The following is a 20,969-nucleotide window of genomic DNA, read 5'->3' on the forward strand; positions in this document are numbered from 1 at the left end:
ACTGGGCTGGACCCGGGTGTGACTGTAAGTTTAAAAGTGTCTGTTGTTTACCTGAGCTCCTGAGAGATTTCATTTTCACGTGTTTCCCTGTTTGCATGTGTTGGTGCACTTGAAATTTTCTTTCACATGACACAGCACGCTCACAAACTTTGCAGATCAACACTTTTCCATCTGTGTTGAAGTCCTTGTCCAGTTTCATGTACGACTCCAAGACGACACTCAAACATTTCTTTTCCTTAGGCATTGTCTTCTTACACTAGAACATGAATTGTACAAAAATAGAAAACTTATCGCATGGTACAGGTTTAACGGAGGGAGAGAAGAGCTGTGTGAAAGCCACCACACAATGGTAGCTAAACATATTGGGTTTCGCTCGCAGGAATTAACCTACAAGCATTGCCAGCTTAGTCGATTGTTGAGATGAGAATGACGTACTTACCACATTGAATACAATCCAGGAAAGAAGAAAGACAGAGAAAAGATAAAGAAAAGAGAAGAGAAGCGAGGAAAAGAAAAATAAATACAGTATATGATCGGTGTTGGTTGTGGGTACAAAAATATGCACAACATCAACTTATTTTCATACAAATATGCATCTGCATATGAAATATGCATTTTTAGTTGAAAATCCTTAAATATGCATTTGCATATGCAAAATACATAATTATCCGAGCCCTAATAATAATTAACGGATCTATATATTTACACAAAATATTTGTAATTAAAAAAACAAGGTTCAAAAGCAAAAGCAAAAGCAAAAATCATGATGATAAACATGTCTGGAAAAATTTCATTTTTGGACTGGAAAACCTGGAAATGTCAGGGAATTTCATAATCAGAAAATCGTAGCTACCCTGATCTCATTTAATCACCATTCATCCTCATCTTCATGATTAGCCAAAAGTGGAAGAAAAGCTGCGTAAAATAAAGTAAATCAATCAAATTATTCATTAATTGATTGGCTTATTTTACTTCGTTTTTACGCCACTTTTGGTTAATTTGCGAAGATTGGGATGAGTGATGATATGATGAAATTGATGAATGGACACACACATATCCATCCACAGGCTGGGATTCGAAACCAGGACCAGAGTCATCATAGTGCGATGCACTAACCACTTCGCCATAATGGCTGGCTCTTTCATAAATCTGTGGTGTGCTTTATAGATTTCACTTGACAGTGCTGAAGTTGAACGCATGAACTAATTCACATATGGGTGGATTATTACATACAGCAGGGGTCTACAAACTTTTTTGTTTCACAGCACCCTTAGTGTTTCAAGATTTTTCCATGGAGCACAAGTCAGAATGTAGGCCCATCTAACACTTGCAATGTCCAGTTAGGTTGCTTGCATTAAGAAATAAACACACTATTTCAAATTCAGAGACATTTTATAATATGTAAAAAGTACTAAATAAGCATATATTTGTATTGATGCGATGGTCCGATTCTAAAACCGTGTGTAGACTAACAAGTAAGTGTCATTTCAGTGAAAATATTGGAACATTTCACGGTGCCCCTGTAAGCCAGCCATGACTCCCCAGGGTGTCATGGTGCACACTTTGGGAACCACTGACATACAGGATTGATTCATGTCGTGTCCAATGTTACTTAGATACTGTTGTAATAACAATGAAATTATTTTTCTCCTTAGATGACAGAAGTCCTGCTGCTTCATGGTGCCATGGTGAATGCATTTGACAAGAAGGACCGGAGGGCAATACACTGGGCATCGTACATGGGTTATGAAGATGTAGTGAAATTATTGATAATTCACGGAGCCGATGTCAACGTTAAGGACAAAGAGGTAAGTACAATATGATATAGTGGAACCACAAGCAAAAAAACCTGCGCAGAAGCACATCGTGCCGGCGGGTGCAAGAAAGGGCAGGGGGAAGCAACATTCGCGCTGGCTCACATCAGCGTTGCCAGGCCTATTGATTTCTCTGGAGAATTCCTTAATAAACTAATGCTATGGAACCTCCAAAGGCCAGCTTAAAAACACGTTTTCTGCTCATCTTAAACATGGAGGGGAGATGTGGAGTGGAACTCCACTCAGCCGTGAAAAGTGCTGTTTGAACTGTGAAATTGTCAAACGCTACTCAGTGCTAGGACATTATTTTATTACTTTTACTACATTACTATTTTTAGATGGCTGTATTTTATCCCACCCTAAACTCTATTTCTATTTTAGTTATTTTACGTCGCTTTTGAGCCTCTACGGGTAAGTACGACAATATTGATGAATGAAAAACTGATGAAATGGATGATGTGACACAAACACAGTTAAACGTCCTTGCTTTACGAGGTAGAAACACTGACTTCGTAGCGTGGGCAAATTATGTTATACATGTATGTGTTTGTGGGTGTGTGTGTATTTCTAGCAGATGGGGAGGATGGGTGGCACCCTAGCACAAGCGTTGCTATCTTGAATTATTGAGGAAGACATGCTGTCTAATTCACCAAATATATTTCACATACGTAATGCATTTTTTCATTATGGTGCAGGAGGCGGGCCCACCCCTATCGATAGCTGTACACCGAACACCAGCAGAAGACAAATTGATTTGTTATTGTTAGCATTCGACTTGAAAGATTGTGAAAATCGCCGACAACGAAAGGCGGCACGTTAGCTTCATCTGTGAACACAACTTTCTACCATTTCCTGTTATAAAAAATCCTCGCGATGATAGAGGCATCGCAAACCCCTTGTGTCGGTGCTGAGAAAGGGCAAATTTGAGGGTGTCTTCCACGCACCCTCTAACCGGAAAATGCGGAAGAGATGAAAGATGTTGGTCTGTTCCCTCGGGCGGTTTACTTTCTTTTGTTTGAAACATGTCCACTCCAGAAATGGAGATCTTCGGTATATTTTCGCCAAACACAGGATGCTGGGTTTATCACCATTGTTACAAAAGTATCTGTGACGTTTACACCGTAAACAATGTGCGCCACTCCCCTCCCCCCCCCCCCCCCCCCCAGTGTGCACGACTATGCCGTCCCTCCGCCCCCAAGAACGTCGTTCATCCGCTACTATTAGATCATCGGATTTTGTAGCAGATCTTCTGGTTTCCCAAGGAACAATCTCCCGAATTTTTCAAATCTGACCTGGCAACACTGCCCCGAACACCGATAACGGCAGGGAAGTTGCGCGAGCGCTTTGGACGGAAGGTTTTTTTTCCTTGTGGTCGAGCTATAGGAATATTTTCTTGTGGCAGACTTTGAAGAGATTTGTTTGGGATATCATCAGCCAGGTGACATGATGAAGATGAGAGTGGCATTAGCTCTCAAAAACCCTTGTAATCTTTCTAGAACTATCCTAGACAACCTCTTCATCAAACATCTAAATATTTAACAGTGAATTATTTTACTTCTAGCTGTGCTTGTTGCCACGATGAATCTTTCTTGAGGCAAAGTTACAAATATTTGTTTCAAATGTAAATACCATTTTATTAGGATTGAGCTGATAGCCAGAATCGATACTGGATCATGAGCAACAGCTAAAAGTTATTCCTTTTCAATTACACCACCTCAGTCTACCAGAGTTAGGCCGGCTTTAAACAAAAGAATTTCCATTAACATTTTTGCTAGCATAAATGCTACGTAAATGCTTCCAAAAATTTTATAGCAGATATAATACTTTACACGGAAACATTCGATGGAACATGGGACGATTAGCTTTTGCGATTACAATGTATAATACATACAACACAAAATGCACATCAAGTTACACCATCTGTGCATGGTGTTTATAATTGAAGAAACTAAAATACTCTTCCATATGTGTATAGTAAACACTGTAAAGTTTGTATTTAAGCAGCGCCATTCTTTTGTACCTAAAAACCATTTAATACAAAGCATTATTCCTCTCGGTTGAATAGTTATAGTTTTAAAAATGTGAAGTGATACATTGTTTACATCTAACGCGGTTGCCATTACATCTACACTCATGACCTAGAGGTAACTTCTGATTGGTTATGTCACGAAAAATGCTACGGAAATAGGACCAATCCTATCCTTGAGAAATGCCATGAAATATGCCAATTTTTTCACGATACATGGTAGCATTTTGGTCATGGCATAAATTTTAAGAAAAATGCTAACAAAAATACTTTCGTCTAAAGCAGGCCTTACACATTAAAATTATCAAAGAATTATAAACACTAAGTTGCTGACCACGGCAGTTTATTAAGATAAAAAAACACTTGACAGGTAAAATTTCAACCCTGTATCAGGGTCTTCCTCAGACGAAGAACTAAACTAATTTAGTTCTTTTAATATGGAAACAAGGCTTAATTATATTACAAAGAATTATGTGAAGCATGATAGGAATATTAAAAATAATATACTTTAATTATGACATTTCCTATTCCCACTCAACATTTAGTGAAAATTATGCATTTCTTATAATTTACAGGATATTTAGAGATTAATAAACACCTTGTAATTGTGATGAAAAAGAGCTAATTGTTGTTAATAGAGGCAGGCATGCATATTTCGTTTTTGATGGAAGCACAGAATGTGAAATAACACATTGTGATCTTTATTTTTCATATTTTTGAAAGGTGTAAGGTGCATTTTCCTAGCATGTGTTGTCACATGTTTCACAACTGTTGTGAAATGAACTGCAAAATGTGAAATAAACTCTTATTCATGAAAATTCATGTACAGGCGGGTCACTTCCTGAAGTCTGAATTATCCTGTAATGCACGGAAAATTGATTAATTCTGATTAATATTTGAGAAGCGAAATGGACTCCTTAATACAGGGATAAATGTAATACTACATAAATGTGCTATTAAAGGGAAATGCTTATTTTGTGTAATTAGTGTAGTTTTACACTGAAATGCCATTTTATATACTGCTTTTGATTCCGAAATGTGCGTAGTTTTAGTACCGAAATCTTGGATCTTTTATTCACCACAAATACAATACAAATGTATGCAGCCCTAGTTATTAATTGCATGTTTAAATGTGTTGCACTAATGATTCCTTGATGATCACTAATTTGAGAATAAGAAACCCATGCTGTTAAAATGTAAACATAAGTATTTCCAGCTAAATTTGAGTAATTTATCATGGAACATTTTCAATTTTTTTGTGTGCTGCAAGATAATGGTATTATTTATTTATTTATTTATTTTTGCAGCTCAAAAGGAGCAGTTCCAACTGTGTTGAATTTATCCCTCTATATTTTGTCCAGTACTGTTATGGTTATGCCTCTGCCTCTTGTCACCCACAGCATAAAACTTTCATATCACTTAATTATTCTCCTCAGATGTTTTCAGCATCACTTTTGCAATTGTTTTTGTCATTTGAAGGATACAACATCACAAATTGATATCTTTATTTAGGATACTGTATTTACGTTTGGACTCCCCTTCTAGGGCTACACTCCACTTCATGCAGCTGCCGCGAATGATAGTGTTAATGTTGCTCAAATATTAATGGATAATGGTGCTGTAACGGATGCTCAGAATGCCTTTGGAAACACTCCTTTGCACATATCATGCTTGAATGGACAGGATTCAGTCTGCAGTGAACTATTGTATTACGGAGCATCCATAAATGCTGTTAATTATAGAGGACAGGTCAGTATGAAGAGTGTGGCTCCATTTTTTCTGCCAACTGTTAAATTCTTGATCTTTGTAATGTTTGGTGTGTCTGTAGATAATAAGTTGCAATATGAAATAAGGGTAATACCTAAGAGAGATTACACACCGAAGCGTGCCGCTTGTGGATTTCACCAATCTGTGCAATCTGTCAAACGTTGCTGTTCATTGGCTCGGTCCTAAGCTACACCTTATCGCTTGTTGCTTCAGTGTGAATTCTCCATAATAAGTTGAAGCTGGAAGTTGTCTTCTCCTAGCGTTGATATGAATTGCAGGCTTAAATCTTACTCATGTTATAATTTTCCACCAAGTTATCAGATGAGTTATTAGGATTGAACATACATAGAATAAATCTTGTTTGATTTAAAAAAAACTGGAAAAGTCTGTAAATATTAATTACTTATTTTTTTACTTGCAACTTAAAAAAAAGAAAATGAACTTGATGGTGCAACAGCCCTTTGAGGACCATAGCCTGCCAAGTGGTTAGGTGAGATGTGGTAATCTCACTGGCTCTCATAGACACTGTTTTGTAGCTTTGAGACTGGAGTCTGCCACTATTGCTTTCCAGGTTCCCAAATTGTTCTCAGGGCTAGAGTGTCATAGTCTCGAACCCAGCACACTTCTCTTCTCTCTCTCTCATTCCGATTTTCCTCCAGCTCTGTTCTCTGCTCCGATCTGCCCTCTTACCTATTACTGTTCTGCTTTTTTTGTTCCACCATCTTCCGTGGTCACCACCTACCTCACCCTGGCAGTGACCGGACATTGACCTGAGGAATTTCCTTCTCATCACTTTCATATTGCGAGACTCATATCTGCACCAACAGACAGTACATGATATATATCTCTTACACATGTTCCATTTCCTTCAGACACCGCTGCACCTGGCAGCAGCTTCCACCCATGGAGTGGGGTGCTTGGAGACCCTCATCAAGGAAGGGGCCGATGTGAATGTACAGAGCGAGGATGGAAGGACACCCCTTCATATGACAGCAATTCATGGAAGGTTCTCAAGATCAAAAGTACTCATTGATAATGGTAAGGTGCTGTTTGAATTATGCTATTTAATGTTAAGAGACCAGAGTGAATAGAAAAATTGCAAAATTACGCTGTGTATGTGCTAAATGCTAAGTGTAGTTGAAAATTTTCCCGTACACTTGAACTTAGAGTACTGCATGGGACTACTTTCACTTTCTCGTTCGAGGCTCACACCCTTGAACATGCTATGCTCGACTGTATGCAATGGAATATCATTTTAATGTGATTGTAGACACATAAATGTAACATATCCGCCTTGGTAGTTTCAACCCACAATCATCTTATTTTATTTTAATGTATCATTGCATATTGGTAAGATAGATACATTTTTACATGCAGATGTTCACTAAATAAGTCATAACTTACACCACTTATGCCATCATTTCACTAAGTAATAAAGACCAGTTTTGTCATGTACCGGGTGGTTATAATTAAACTGACAGTGTTCAGAGTGGTACAGCATGGGCTGTAATGAGCGTAGGAGTCTGAAACTTCGTAGATATGCTAATGAAGCAATGCGCTCGCGAATTGTTAAAAAAAAAGATAGAAAAATAAGTTCCAATTCTCACCACCAGGTTAAAATATGGCACTGTAAGCAGTCAGAACGTGGAAATTTCCATAACTCGGAGGTCAGTATGTTATTCCGACGTCGGCGACATTGCCTAACCGTTCTCCCTGGCTGTTGTTGGTGATGATTCCTTTTGTGATGTGAATGTTCGTTGAAAATTAAAAAAATTGAATTTGTTCGTGTAAAACACAATGGCTATTGCGAAGAGAGACCGTGCATTGCTAGTGAAGTTGTTTTACCAGAATTGAAGCAATAGCAATGCTGCATTGCGAGAATATCGCCGACAGAAAGGGCTGAGAATTAATGGGCTAAAGAACATGAAGAAATTCGAAGAAACAAGTGAATTGGGTGTCGCACCAGGGAGAGGAAGCCAGCCCATCCCCATGGAAATTGTGGACGAAGTTGCTGTAGCTGTAGCTGACTGTGCAGCACATGCCTGAACTTCTGCAACCAGTGCTCAAGCTGTGGCACGTGAATTTTCTCTTCCCTGGTCAACAGTTCACAAGGTTTTGCGGTGCATTTTACACTGGTATCTTCATACCCCAAGATATTCCACAACGCCGTGAGTTTGCCCATCAGTTTTTGGCATGCATGGAAGTGGATGACATGTCACCGGGAATATTATGTGGACTGATGAGGTGCATTTTACTCTGGACGGTGCAGTAAATACACAGAACTGTCGCATATAGGGTCCCACTCATCCACATGTTGTGCAGGAACAACCATTGCACTCAGCTTACGTGACTGTATGGTGTTGGTTCACTATCTCCTTCATTCTTGGTCCGTTTTTCTTTGAGGAGATGACACCTCGAGGGTCTGTTAGGTGTACAGTGACATCTGCACGTTATAGGGACCTTGTGCAACATGTGATTCCAGCTTTGCAAGAACAGAACTGTAACCACACTACCATTCTCATGCAAGATGGGGCAACACCACATGTCGCTCGCCAAGTGAAAGATTTGCTGCGAGAAAACTTCACTAATGACCGCATCATCTCTAGGAAATTTCTAGATGCGTGGCCTTTCAGATCCCCTGACCTAAATTCATGTGACTTCCGGTTGTGGGGATATTTAAAAGATCGTGTCTATCAGACACACATCTGGTCTCTGCCTGCTCTGAAGGCAAGCATACGACGACATGTCACTCAGATTTCACCAGACATGCTATGAGCAACTGTCGACCATGCCGTGTTACGGATGTAGCATGTTGCTGAGTTGGGAGGCCATATTGAACAGTTCTTGTAACCATAGTTCCTAATAAACGTGCCAGAACCACTATTATCATGTGTTTGATCATTTCTGCCTTTTTCCTGTACCCATACCACGTTCTGACTACTTACAGCACCATATTTTAACCTGGTGGTGAGAATTGGAACTAATTTTTTTCTTGCATAATTCGCGAGCTCATTGCTTCATTAGCATATCTACAAAGTTTCAGACTCTTACGCTCATTACAGCCTGTGCTGTACCACACCACTCTGAACACAGTCAGTTTAATTATAACCACCCGGTACTTTGTTCTCTAGCATTCACCACATCAAGTGGCTTCTGCAGGAGATAGGACAAGAATAGTCAAGATTTAAGACATGGGAGGGTAAGTTAGGTAATTTTTGGGACAGGAAATGCTAAAGATTTGCCGAAGCTTTGTACATCTTGAATTGTACACTAACAATTTCCGATAAGTTCAAGAAACTTACAATGCAGAAAATGTTGAGAATTAATGACTTTTTAAAATGGCCATTCAGTATTTCCCATCTACTCTGGATCCCGAAAAGTCGGTAAGTCATTTCCCAAAGTCTGAAATGGGATGGGATTTTTTTTTCCCCAATCCCTACTTTTCCGGATTGTGCAGACCCCTAATTGCAAGTACAATAAATATTTTTTATGTGTGTGTGTGTCGTGAATTATAGAACAATTCGCAACACAACTTTGTATGGTTATAGGAACCTTACAGTACTACATTTTACAACTTAGTGTTTTTAATATGGAAACAAGGCTTAATTATATTACATTTTAGAATTTTTTTTCATGTGAGTTTACTGTTTGGTTCACAGGGACTCTCCATATAGGAAGTTTTGTGCAAAATTTAACAAAACCAATCCCCAGTTTCTATTATAAATAATTTTCCTTCCGTGGATTTCCTTGTGCAGCATTGCACATTTAAAAAGCACATGCTCCCATCCCGAGAGGTGGGTGTGTATTTTCAAGAGGAAAAAATGAGAAATGGACATTTGTATGCGGAAATAAATTTCTAGTCAATAGGAGTACATTAATGTTGCATTAGCTTTATTCTAGTAACACTTAGAACATCTTGGCATATTAGCATTCAATGTAACATAAAGAAGCATTGTCAGTAACATTCAGAGCAATATCTTTGTATATGTTCCTGCCTGTTTGAAAGAAAGTTATAGCCGTAATAATGCACTTTTAATTTATTTTAACTTCTTACTGTAATCAAGCAGTCAAGAATAAAGGACAGTGGAACCCCGATTTTTCATTTCCTGGTTTTACATTTCCCCCGCATTCAATCTTCATGGTCCCAGTAGAGCAAAATGCAGGAAAATTGTCCCGGATTTTACATTTTCCTGCATTTTATCTTCTTCAGCTTGGTCCCCTGAAAAATGTGAAATCGAGGTTCCTCTGTATTTTCAAATTTACCATTTTAAAAGATGTTTCTGTATTCGACTGCTTATTGTCCGTACTTGCAGGTGCCGTAGTGGATAACGTAGATAAGCATGGATGCACAGCCCTGCACATAGCAGCTGTATATGGCCATGAGCTCCTTAGCGGAACCCTCCTTACATTTGGTGCTGATCCAACCAAATGTGGATTCAAAGGTAAGTGGAGAACAACTATTTTGATGATGTGTATTCTTAATCCATGTTATTTTGTGTTTTTCAAAGTTTGCACAACCACTCTTGTGTATTACAAAATGATACCATTGATCTTAAGGCTGAGCTAAACTGCTACCCATATCAATAATTGTAATGAAGGTGTCCCGGGTTCAATACCCGGTGGAGATACATAGTGGTTCCTACTTTAAACTGTAGGCCCAGTCCCAATTAGCCTTACTGTGCATAAAATGGACTTAAAACACCAAACAATCAAACCATATCGATACTGGAAATCTTAGTGATTCCCACGATACAGATACTTCAAAATTGTAATAATTAAAAGTTTGAAATATTGATTATAGCTGGTGGATGAATTTTCCACTCCAAATACAAGCATCAATTTATCAGTTTTTATCTTTAAAATAGTGCCTCCCGATGGCATCATCATTGCCTTGTAATCAAGGGTCTCCGGATTCAATACCGGGTGGAGGCACATAGTGGTACAGATCCCACTTTAAACTGTAGGTCCAGTCGTATTGTGCATAGATCGGACATAAAAATCAAACTCGATCAATCATTTCCCTTAAAATACCCAAAAAATTACATCAGAATGTTGAAATACATGTTGTCTAATCACAAAATACAGTTTTCTCACAATATTGGTGCAAAATCAATGGAAACCTTGAATTTTGTATAACTGCCAGAATGATTATACTGAAAGTGTCATGCATTATTTTTGTGGAACCTGCAAACCATCAAAATGCCCTCAAACTATTGACCAGCATTGATAAATAAAATCCCACTGATATTAGCTGATATTGATACATCGTATTAATTCACCCTAATAAACCTTATTTTTTGCAGTGTTGCATTGCACTAAACAGTGCTCTGTAAGGTTGAGTTTATGTTCATAGTATCAGCTTAGGTAGGTTCTTGGAAAATGGAACGAAAGTAATTTATAAGAATAAAATTTATTGTATTATTTTTTAATTTAATTTAGTGTTGACAAGATTCGGATTGGTCTGTTTCCAGTGGAATTTTGATTTGATATTTTTCAGGGTGCCATGAAGAATTAATGTACACTAGAACCCTGGTTAACATTCAGCCTTGATGTTTCTAAGAGAGCACAATGTTATACAATTTTCCTCGATTTTACATTGGCCCACATTTCTACAGCTTAATCCCCTGAGAAACTTAAAATTGAGGTTCCACTGTATAATATGTGAAAATGTAAAATCTTCATTCCATTCTATTAGGCAAGTTGTTGTGTATGTGAAGATGATGCCCAAATATGGATTTTTGAAACAGATTAATTGGTACTCTTATCGGAATTGACCAATATGGGCACATCGGTGTATCAATTCATCAGTAAAATTACCGATTATTTTACCAATCCAATATATCTATAAATATCTTATAATCTAGTGCAAAATTCAGTGATTTTGTTTTAATTTTTATGGATAATCTCCATGCCCTACTTTTTAAAAAAGTAAATGTCTAAATATGCAACTTGTTTTGCATGCAGTCACCTCTAAACACACACTTAAGGAGGTCAATGATCCATTCAGGTTCTTAAAGAACCATTTGGAAATTATATCGGATCGGTATAATATTGGTTATCGGTATCGCTAAAGTTTATATCTGTACTTTATCGGTATCAGCCAAAATTTCATATCGGCCCATCCCTACAAAGTGGTATTAATGAGTTTTTCCTGGATGTAACGATTTGCAACACTTCACATTACTTGCCTTCTGCATTTGCATAATAAGTTGGAATTCCCAGTTCACCCTACTTCTAATTCATTGCAGGCAGGACACCCTTACACATGTGTTGCCTCGGTGGATTTGTCGAGTGTTGCCGGAAATTTCTGCAAGTTGGGGTGGATATTGATGCCCAAGATGATGATGGCAGGACTCCATTGCATCTAGCATCTTTCAAGGGGTATGAACCTTTTCTTTTGTATATATCTGAAATAGTACTTACCAGACCATCTCTTTGTTCCATCCCCATTGCTTTTGTACAAGCATGTGCATGTTCTCAGTGTGTTATCTTGAAGGAAAAAGAGAAGTGATTTTGTTACATTTATAGGAAGTGTGAATGTATATTGTGCTTTGAATATTTTCAGCATGATCAAAGATGGAACAAAATTTAGGTTGTTACAGTGTCAGAAAGAGATATAAAGGGTGAAAACTGAAATGTTACTTCAGGGAAGTAAATGAGAGTAAAAATACAGGTACTAATATTTGAGTTCGAAACTAAAGTGGGTGATTTGTTTGTTGATTTACTTTATTGGTCTTCACATTTCAGCCACTTTTTAAAGTGGATCAGGAAAGAATAGCAATTAGTAGGTAATATTTGAAAACTGTCACTACAGGCAGTAGAACCACAAAGTCTTGTTGATCAAAATACTGCATGGTTCATTCACATGTAAATGGTAAGTGCTATGTGAATATCAACATATTTTGTAATCTTTCTTCATCAAACGTTTAATGTTAAAAGTTCAAGGTAGTGTCGAAGCATGCATCATCACACAAAAGTTTATCTATATTAGGGATAGGACAGATTAATCATTACTTTGTCAGTATCGGCTGATGTAGGCATCAGTTTACCAATCTGATATATCAGTAAATATCTTACAATTTATTGCAATATTATACCATTTTGTCACCTTTTTTGTTAAAGTTTGGTTTATCTGGTAACGTACATTAAGGTGGTCAGGGAACCATTTGGAATTTTATAGAATATTGGTTATTAGCATCGAAGAATTTCAGATCGGTACTTATCAGTATCGGCCAAAATTTCATATCAGTCCATCCCTAATATACATACATAGTCTTTACTTAATGAAAATTAATAAGTAGGAATAAAATACCAAGTCTGGAGAAAGAGTTTGGTAACGCTACGTAAGTTTTCCTCCTCAGGTCCAGCAGCAGACATGCTTCTTTTTATTCTTGTCACTGACCACACCTTGTCTAGGACTTCTATTGATGTTTCGGAGAAAGAAAGACACAGTAGCATAATATTATTCTTGCTTATTCCCGAAAATAGATTTTGAGAAGTTCTAGTAATTTCAATGGCTACTGCCACCGAAATTAATAGAACTTTCCAAAAGCCAGTTTCGTGGATAAATGAGTACTTCATTTTGATATAATAGAAGTTCTAGATGGACTAAAGCATACACTCACGGCCTTTTTCTTGTTAAGATGGAGAGATTGAAGTGGCAACATTGATGCCACAGCCTCTCAAATAACTTAATCTCACTTCTTACACAAACACTGTAAACTCTTTGAGTTTATGTTTTTGAAGGGACCAGGCCGAAAAATGCAGGAAAATGTAAAAATTGGGGAAAATTGTATAACATTTTGGTATGTTTGTACCATCAAGGTTGAGTGTACAATGGGGGCAGGGGGGGGGGGGGAATGTAAAACCGGAGCTCCACTGTGCATTGTAATTATGTTCCATCAGTAACATGGTGCAGGAAGTAAATTTCAAAAAGGTTTGTACTCTGAATTTAGTCTCTGATTGGGTCATGGGATTATGGGGTTGATTTATTGTGGGGAATCTGTACAGTAGTTCAATTTTACTTTAAACTGTGAATACAGGCCCAGTTATCTTGTACAGGCATAATAAAGTTATCTTGAAACAAGATCTTCATTTTTCAATGGAAAGTTAGATAATTTTATGCTGTTGGTTCAATAGCAGTTAGCTTCTGTGAGCAAGGTTTTCTCTACTTCACACTATGTCCTTTTCTCTCTCTCAACATCTCTCATCATTCTTCATTCTGTAAACAGCCTATTTAGTTCTGCGAACCTCCTCCTGACCACATGTTATAAACAAACATGATCTTTTAAAGCATTAAGTTATGAAGGCCCAATGTATCTTCCACACACACTCATTTTTGTCCAGAATGTTTATTCATTTTAGTTTTGACCAACTACTTTGCCTAATAATGGTACTGATATAATGATATGCTTTGTGCACATCCATGTATTTAATTTTCTTCTTCAGAAAATATTTGGCAAAATTTCCCAAAATCATTTTAAAAAACTTTTGAAATATGTTCTAAAGTTCTTAATTGTCTTTACCACATCAAGTATTGATTTAGACTAAAATAATCTATTATGTGCCTTGTGTTAGTGTAGTGGATTCCAATAGAGAGAATGTTATAAATTCAGGTGTTAATAATGTCAAATCTTACATTTTGTTAGTCATTTGCATAAGATTGAGAACTTATTCATGCGAATTTCAAAGTTAGTGACTATAAGAGGTGCGAGTGAAGATGAACTAATTGTATTATAAATGTATTATGCACTTGTGGATTGTTCTTGTGTACAGTTCTTAAGTGTTAACATATTAGTCATGCATACACTCTCACAATAAGATTCCTCTCTTATTGAAATCTTGTGAGAGTTCAGATTATTTAGTGTTGAAAGTGAACTGTTGCCTCACTCATTTTGTTCCATTAAACATAAAAGTATGCCTGTGCTGGTCAAAAACTTTTGGATCGACAATTTCCAATTTGACCATGCATTCTCTGTATATTACTAAGGTAATTGTTTTTCTTTCCATTGTTGATTTGATTTCTCTTCGAGGCAATACTGAACATTGCTGTATGATTTTCCTTCCGTATGAATTGATTACATAGTGCAGTAGAGATGCCACATTATCCTGCATGAGAATTTTGTTTCCATTTCCCTTTTTCAATTAGACAAGGTAGTTAGTGACTGGTGTGCACTTGATGTAGCCCATCCATCACTGTTTCTGTAAAGTAGTAGTTTGTTGTGATTGAATACTTGACCAACGTTTAATTTGAGGTCTGAGGACTCTTTTTTTATGTTATAGGAGTGTTGAGTGCCTGGATCTGTTAGTAAGTAGTGGATCCAACTTTCAGCTGCAGGATAATTTGAATCGTACCCCTTTGCATTATGCTGCTGGCCGAGGTCATTACACATGTGTTTATACGTTAGTTACCATTGGATCTCACGTAAACAAACAAGATAACGATGGGTGCTCTCCTTTACATCTTGCAGCTGCAGAAGATAAAGAGGGAAGGTACATACATTTCATATCTTTGTATGTACAGTTTTTTTTTGTAAAATATTTGTTTATATGAGAGTTTTCAATCTTCTTTTGTGTGGTATTATAACTGGTGTCGCACTCGCTACTTTACCCAGTATTTTCATGATAAGTTTGACAAGACAGAAGATTAATAATAATCCGTGGCTCGACAGTCTTACAAGGGCCTTGGCCTAACTCCCGACTACCAGTCTCACTCCCACAATCCTACCTACCTAGAGGTGTGGAGTTCTTCAACCGGAGTCAGCACGTCAAACCCTCAGCCGTTATAGGAGATTTCCCAGACTGGATTACTCTACTCACTCGTAGCTCCCCAATTTCCTCACGATGGTGGGTTGCCACCGGGCCTATACATAGGCTGAGAACCCAGGTGGACTCGAACCCATGCCGTCCCGCAGTCTAAGTCCAAAGCACAACGCTTTAGACCCTAAGGTCATGGATGAGGACTAACAAGGTGGAAGATATTGCAACGAAACGTGAACTACACCAAGCTCATCAGTCTGCTGCATCAAAGTGCTGAATGGTGATTGGTTTCCATGTGGCTGACGTGCCTACTATGATGGCTTGGTCGTGCATTTGTCCGAAACTGTTAAGAGGGAACTGTTTGTGTTCATGTGACTTCTGAACGGAGCAGCTGAAAAATGTAGTTTGTTTCGTTGGGATGTTTTCTGTCTTGGCAAACTTATCAAAATGCCAGGTAAAGTAGCAAATGGGACAACCTACAGAATAGCATTGTAGTATTTGATATGTGTTGTTCTACACCAATCAAAATATTCATTCTTGTAATATTTCCTTCCTGTTTCTCAAAAATACTGAAAATTCTCAGATATGTTAAACTCTTCCAAATGTGTAAATTGTGTTGAATTACAATGTGCAAAACTAATGTTAAGTTTCAAAACTTCTTTCCCAATGCCGAGTCTAAAGAAATGTATTGTTTTCCTTTATCACATTGTTTCAGGTGTAAGAAAAAACAACAATCATTTTGATCATGCTTGCAATGAAGAAACAACAGCAAAACAAATACACAAACTTTGTTCCTGTCAAAGATGCCAATGAGAATTAAAATTTTATTGTATACTTGTCTTGTTTTTATCCTTGTCTTAAGAACTGGTTCTATTCATGTTTCATTAGGATACTTTTTTGTACGTTGTGATACCTTTCCTTAATGTTTTTGCACACCATGAATGTTGCACTTTTTAGTGCATGTGGTACAGTACAGTTCAACAACAAACACAATAATTCAACAATAAGTTTGTATCTGTTGATAACCGTAATATTTTCGTAATTGCCATTTATCATTAACTCTAAATTACTTTTACAACAGTGATCCCAAGTTCAGAGTGTAAGTGTTCTGTGTTGTTTATAAGTTACTGGAATTATAAAACAAATGTTGGTTTTATGTGCAATATATTTCATCTACCCAAAATAAAAAAAGAAACTCGGGTCCCTTATTATGTATGCATTACTCTGAGAGGTGTTTACAAATTGTTAGGGAATTGGTGTAATATTTGATTATTGCAACCAGCTTGATGCTTAAAATGGAAAGCTGTTGCAATCCATGTACAAGATAGATTTTGTATAATCTTGAACCATCTTTAAAAGGTATAAACAACAGCATAACTTGATCATCAATCAGTATCTATAATTCAATTTGAACCAATACTTTCCAGTACTGAATCAGCTTAGCTGTAATTCATTTCCCATATTTTAGCATTTTCACTCTGAATATTTTTAACTTCATAACTGAAAATTTTGTGGAAATCTAGTTGTGACCTAGTTTTCAACTTCTTTTCTTCAGTACAAGTTCCCATTGACTGAAAATGCTGGAGAAGTCAGGGATATGAAAAAGAAGTGAAAAGGCCATGAAAAGTCAGAATTTTTTTAAGAATGTCTGAAAACCTGAAAGAATCAGTGAAATTGTTTTATCTTGTTTGCCAGAATTGTCACACTTCACGTTTTCCTCCTAACTGGTGTCTTCTGTTGGAATATTTCATATATACCTTTCTTTCATATTTTCAAATATATTTATTTGATTAACATGCAAAGTGAAGGCATAATAGTTAATTATTAGTATAGAGCTGAGCAGATGCCCATGCAGATAACAATACTATTACAGACTCCCATTGCCTGAAAATTGTAACAATTAAAAGTTGTATCTAAATATATCTGTTTGGCGGTTACGCGGAGATAGGTAATTTACTCTGATAAGCTTAAGTTTCATTTTTCTTCGTGATCAATTTTGCCACGCATTTGGTGGCTTCGTCAGGCACGGAAAAATGAAAAGTAAGCTTATCAGAGTAAATTAAAACTTGTTCAAAATATTGTTTGATATTAGTGAATATTCCACTCCAGTTATATGCATCAATTTTGTGTAGAATAAGAATATATTTTTAAACCAAAATTAGGTTTTTACTCACCATATTAACACTGAAATGCCATTTTTATATACAGCTCTTGATCCCGAAATGTGACCAGTTTTTGTACTGAAATCTTGATCTTTTATTCGCCATAAATATGTGGTCTAACGTGATCAGTATATCTATGGGCAATCTGAGTTAACAATTAACCAATATGTCGGCAACAATTTCTCACAATTTACAAGATTTTGTTTCTTTATTTCATTCTTGCAGTAGGCAGACTACAAGTATGTTTTGAAGATTTTGAGAAATGTTGAAATACCACTGCTTTGTTTCAGGTGTGTGGAGCATTTTCTGAAACATAAGGCTGATCCAAAGATCACAGACACTCAGGGTTTTACTGCCATACACTATGCTGTAGCTGGAGGAAATCTAAGTGGATTGGAGCATCTTTTGCAAGCTGTAGGATCTTCTTTTTTACTCTATGGTGATAATATGCCTAAAGTTACACCTCTACATTTAGCAGTGAGTACAATCTCTGTATGACTTGCAGTATTTAAAATGTTCTCTTTGTATTGTGTCTATACAGGGTGGCACACAAAAAAGTAGCCCAGGTCAGCAGCTACTGACTGGCTACTTTTCCGTATGCTATCCGGTATTAATCAAATAGCTTACCTCTTGAGCCATATGGATGTATGAACCATGTACAGATTTATGACTTGTATCGGTGTTTCCAACTTGGCCAGAAAATCGATTGAGGATAATCTAATGCTGTGGTGTGTGTTAGAATTTATTGTTCATGAAATAGCTGAAGAGGCAGGAATTAGCAAACGTTTATGTCGTACAATTTAGAAAGTGAAAACTACACATGTGTTGAGTTACCTTACTGTTTAGCACACACAGATGGCCTACTGAGAAATCTCGGTAAAAAACACAGCCTCGACCAGGGCTCAATCCTGGGTCCCTGGCATAACTTTCCATTGCTCTACCAACTGGCTACAGAGCCAGCCCTGGTTTCGTCTCACTTTTCACTCTTTCTCTGTCTTACTGGCTTGAAATTGTCTGTCAGTGAGACACCAATGGGATCTGTTGCAATGATGTTGACGTGCTTGTTTCCTCCCAGTGTGGAGATGTGAATGACCTTACAGTTTTCACACACAGGAGATGTACTACATAGGATAATCAGTGGAAAAGGTCAGTAGCGCTGTTGGGTACAGTATGCCAGAAACCACAAGTTTGAGTCCTGGTCGAGCCTAAATTTTTTCCTAAAATCTCTACATAATGCATTGAGTTGCTACATTTGTTCCCAAAAAAATTTCACAAACCAAGATAAACACAACACACAGCTTTATGTGACTAATCACTCTACACTTCTAACAGGGTGTCTACCAGTCAAGAAATCAACAGGCAGGTCGAGAAATTATGCTTATGGTCAAGAATTTTTACTATATTTTAACAGTATAGTAAATTCACATTTTTGTATACCTGTACTGGGATTTGATAAAATTGAATATTTGGAAATCTAAAATTGTATTGAGTTGTAGTTTAAGATTTGTAACTTTGTTTCTTAAGAATTACATTCTTGAAAGTGTAAAGTTTTGTAAAAATATTAAATAAAGTAATGTGGCCATTTCCCATCCAGGATGAAGTCTGAAGCATTAATTTTTACATGCATTAATAATTATATTATTAATAATTATTAATTATAATTAATGCTAGTCTAAATCTTTTGTTAAAGTACAGCTTCAATGTTCATCTTAACCGGCCTTGTGGAAGAGGTTTTTACATTCAATAAAAATATCTATTTTCTTAATTTCCAACTACAGTCAACTCTCGATACAAAGACCTTTCACAGTTCCCAGGAAAAGGGTTGTTATTTCGAAGGGGTTGTTATTGGAATTTGCACCAATTTTCAGCTTAAACGGACACAAAGATTCCTAGGAGGCGGTAACATCATTTATCCTGGTAGTTAAACAACCTGTTATGCACAGGATGCATGTTGTGAGAAGGAAAATAGAACATGAAAACGTTTTCACAAAAAAGGATTTAAAATAATGTTACTTTCTTTCAATTGTGCACAGTCGTTGCTCTTCCAATTCTAGTTCATGAGAAACCCGTTTGCACTTAGACCTATGGAAAGGAAAACAATCTGTCGCTTATTGCAAGCGAAACTCGAAGAATCTTGACACCAGTCACACTGGCACCAGCAAAAGTCGGGAGATAATCAGGCAGAATGAATGTTGAATTTTATACGGGTCTACTGGAGCATTGTCTGTTACACAACCTTTCTAGGCATCAGACAAAAAAAGGGCAAAAAATGAGGGGCTGTAAATTGTGTTCTGGTTTGGCTGTGTAAAATACATCTTAAAAAAGTGACATTTTCTTTTCTTTAACCAACTTCATAGTCACCCCTCTTCCCCATTCAAAGGAGCAGTTCTAACTCCTTCCTCGACTTGCATTATAATCCAGCCTGAAAAAGGAAACATGCAACTTGCGATCTGTTTTCACCCAATGCATATTCTAGGACTCCTTAAACAACGTTGCAGTCGATAATCATTCGGGTTTGGAATTGGATTTCACTTTAAACTGTATATTTAGTCCCGATTAGGCCACCAGCATAAAATGAACTACAAACAAGCTTTATGAATCCTGCGCATTTTCAGGTATCAAAATGGGAGATCATTATTTACGCTCATGTTAATCGACGATTTAATGTTGGATTTAAGAGTATTCTCGATGTCAAACATCCGCTCCTCCAAACATTTTACCCTTGAATAATGTTTCTTTAAATCGGTCTCAGCATCCATTCCTACATTGAGCACTTTTTTTTCTCCCACATGAATGGTTCTGAAGAAAAGCGGCGATTATATTGTGTGCATTTCCTTCCAACACACTCAGAGTGTTGAGGAAGTTTATTCTTGTCAGATGCAAAATAAAATTAACAGTTTTGCTTATCAGAAGGCGCAGAGTTTTAACTCTTGTTTTTCTTTCTGGAGATCGAATTTCGTTATCTTCATATCAAGACAGCTTTGCAAGATTCAAAACAATGACTTTTTGCTTCGCGGGGGATGAGTCATTGCTGTTATCGGCAAGGGACAGCTTTGCAGATGCTAGACAAAACACTGGCGCTAGCTGCAGCATAAAAACAAGGAGACCGACTGGAAGTTAGAGCAACAGGTGGTCCAAGAGAAAATCCTCATCATTTTAAGATAACTGTCAAAGATGGAACTTTTATCAGCAGTGTGAAGAAAAAAGAAATGACCCTTGCTTTATGTTTTATTATGCAACAGACAATAATACAAGCAATATTTCATATGCAGTAAAAAAAAAAAAAGAACCTGAATTCTGCAATTATCACATTGCCTCTCTGACATTGCTGTGCACACCAGTGGCGGAGAATGAGATGGGAAGAGGGGTGAGGAGTCACTTTTTTTTTTATATTGTCCTATGTTTTTTTGTTCGTTTTCAAGAATGTATCCAGAACTGGTT

At 37.1% G+C, this 20,969-nt stretch overlaps 1 protein-coding gene across 2 annotated transcripts in view; it reads left to right on the plus strand.

The window, feature by feature from the left end:
* Positions 1 to 20,969, plus strand: part of LOC145998700 (serine/threonine-protein phosphatase 6 regulatory ankyrin repeat subunit A-like) — an 86,327-nt gene that overhangs the window by 21,928 nt on the left and 43,430 nt on the right. Inside the window, exons 4-10 of one of the 2 annotated variants that reach the window (XM_083135182.1) lie at positions 1,656 to 1,808; positions 5,386 to 5,589; positions 6,480 to 6,645; positions 9,921 to 10,049; positions 11,856 to 11,988; positions 14,890 to 15,099; positions 17,819 to 18,005. In XM_083135182.1, coding sequence (XP_082991308.1) covers positions 1,656 to 1,808; positions 5,386 to 5,589; positions 6,480 to 6,645; positions 9,921 to 10,049; positions 11,856 to 11,988; positions 14,890 to 15,099; positions 17,819 to 18,005 — 1,182 coding nt within the window. The remainder of the gene's footprint in view (positions 1 to 1,655; positions 1,809 to 5,385; positions 5,590 to 6,479; positions 6,646 to 9,920; positions 10,050 to 11,855; positions 11,989 to 14,889; positions 15,100 to 17,818; positions 18,006 to 20,969) is intronic. The other variant, XM_083135183.1, reaches the window with a different exon arrangement.

The sequence above is a fragment of the Lepisma saccharinum genome, chromosome 14, assembly GCF_977018435.1.
Source record: "Lepisma saccharinum chromosome 14, izLepSacc3.1, whole genome shotgun sequence".
Taxonomy (NCBI): domain Eukaryota; kingdom Metazoa; phylum Arthropoda; class Insecta; order Zygentoma; family Lepismatidae; genus Lepisma; species Lepisma saccharinum.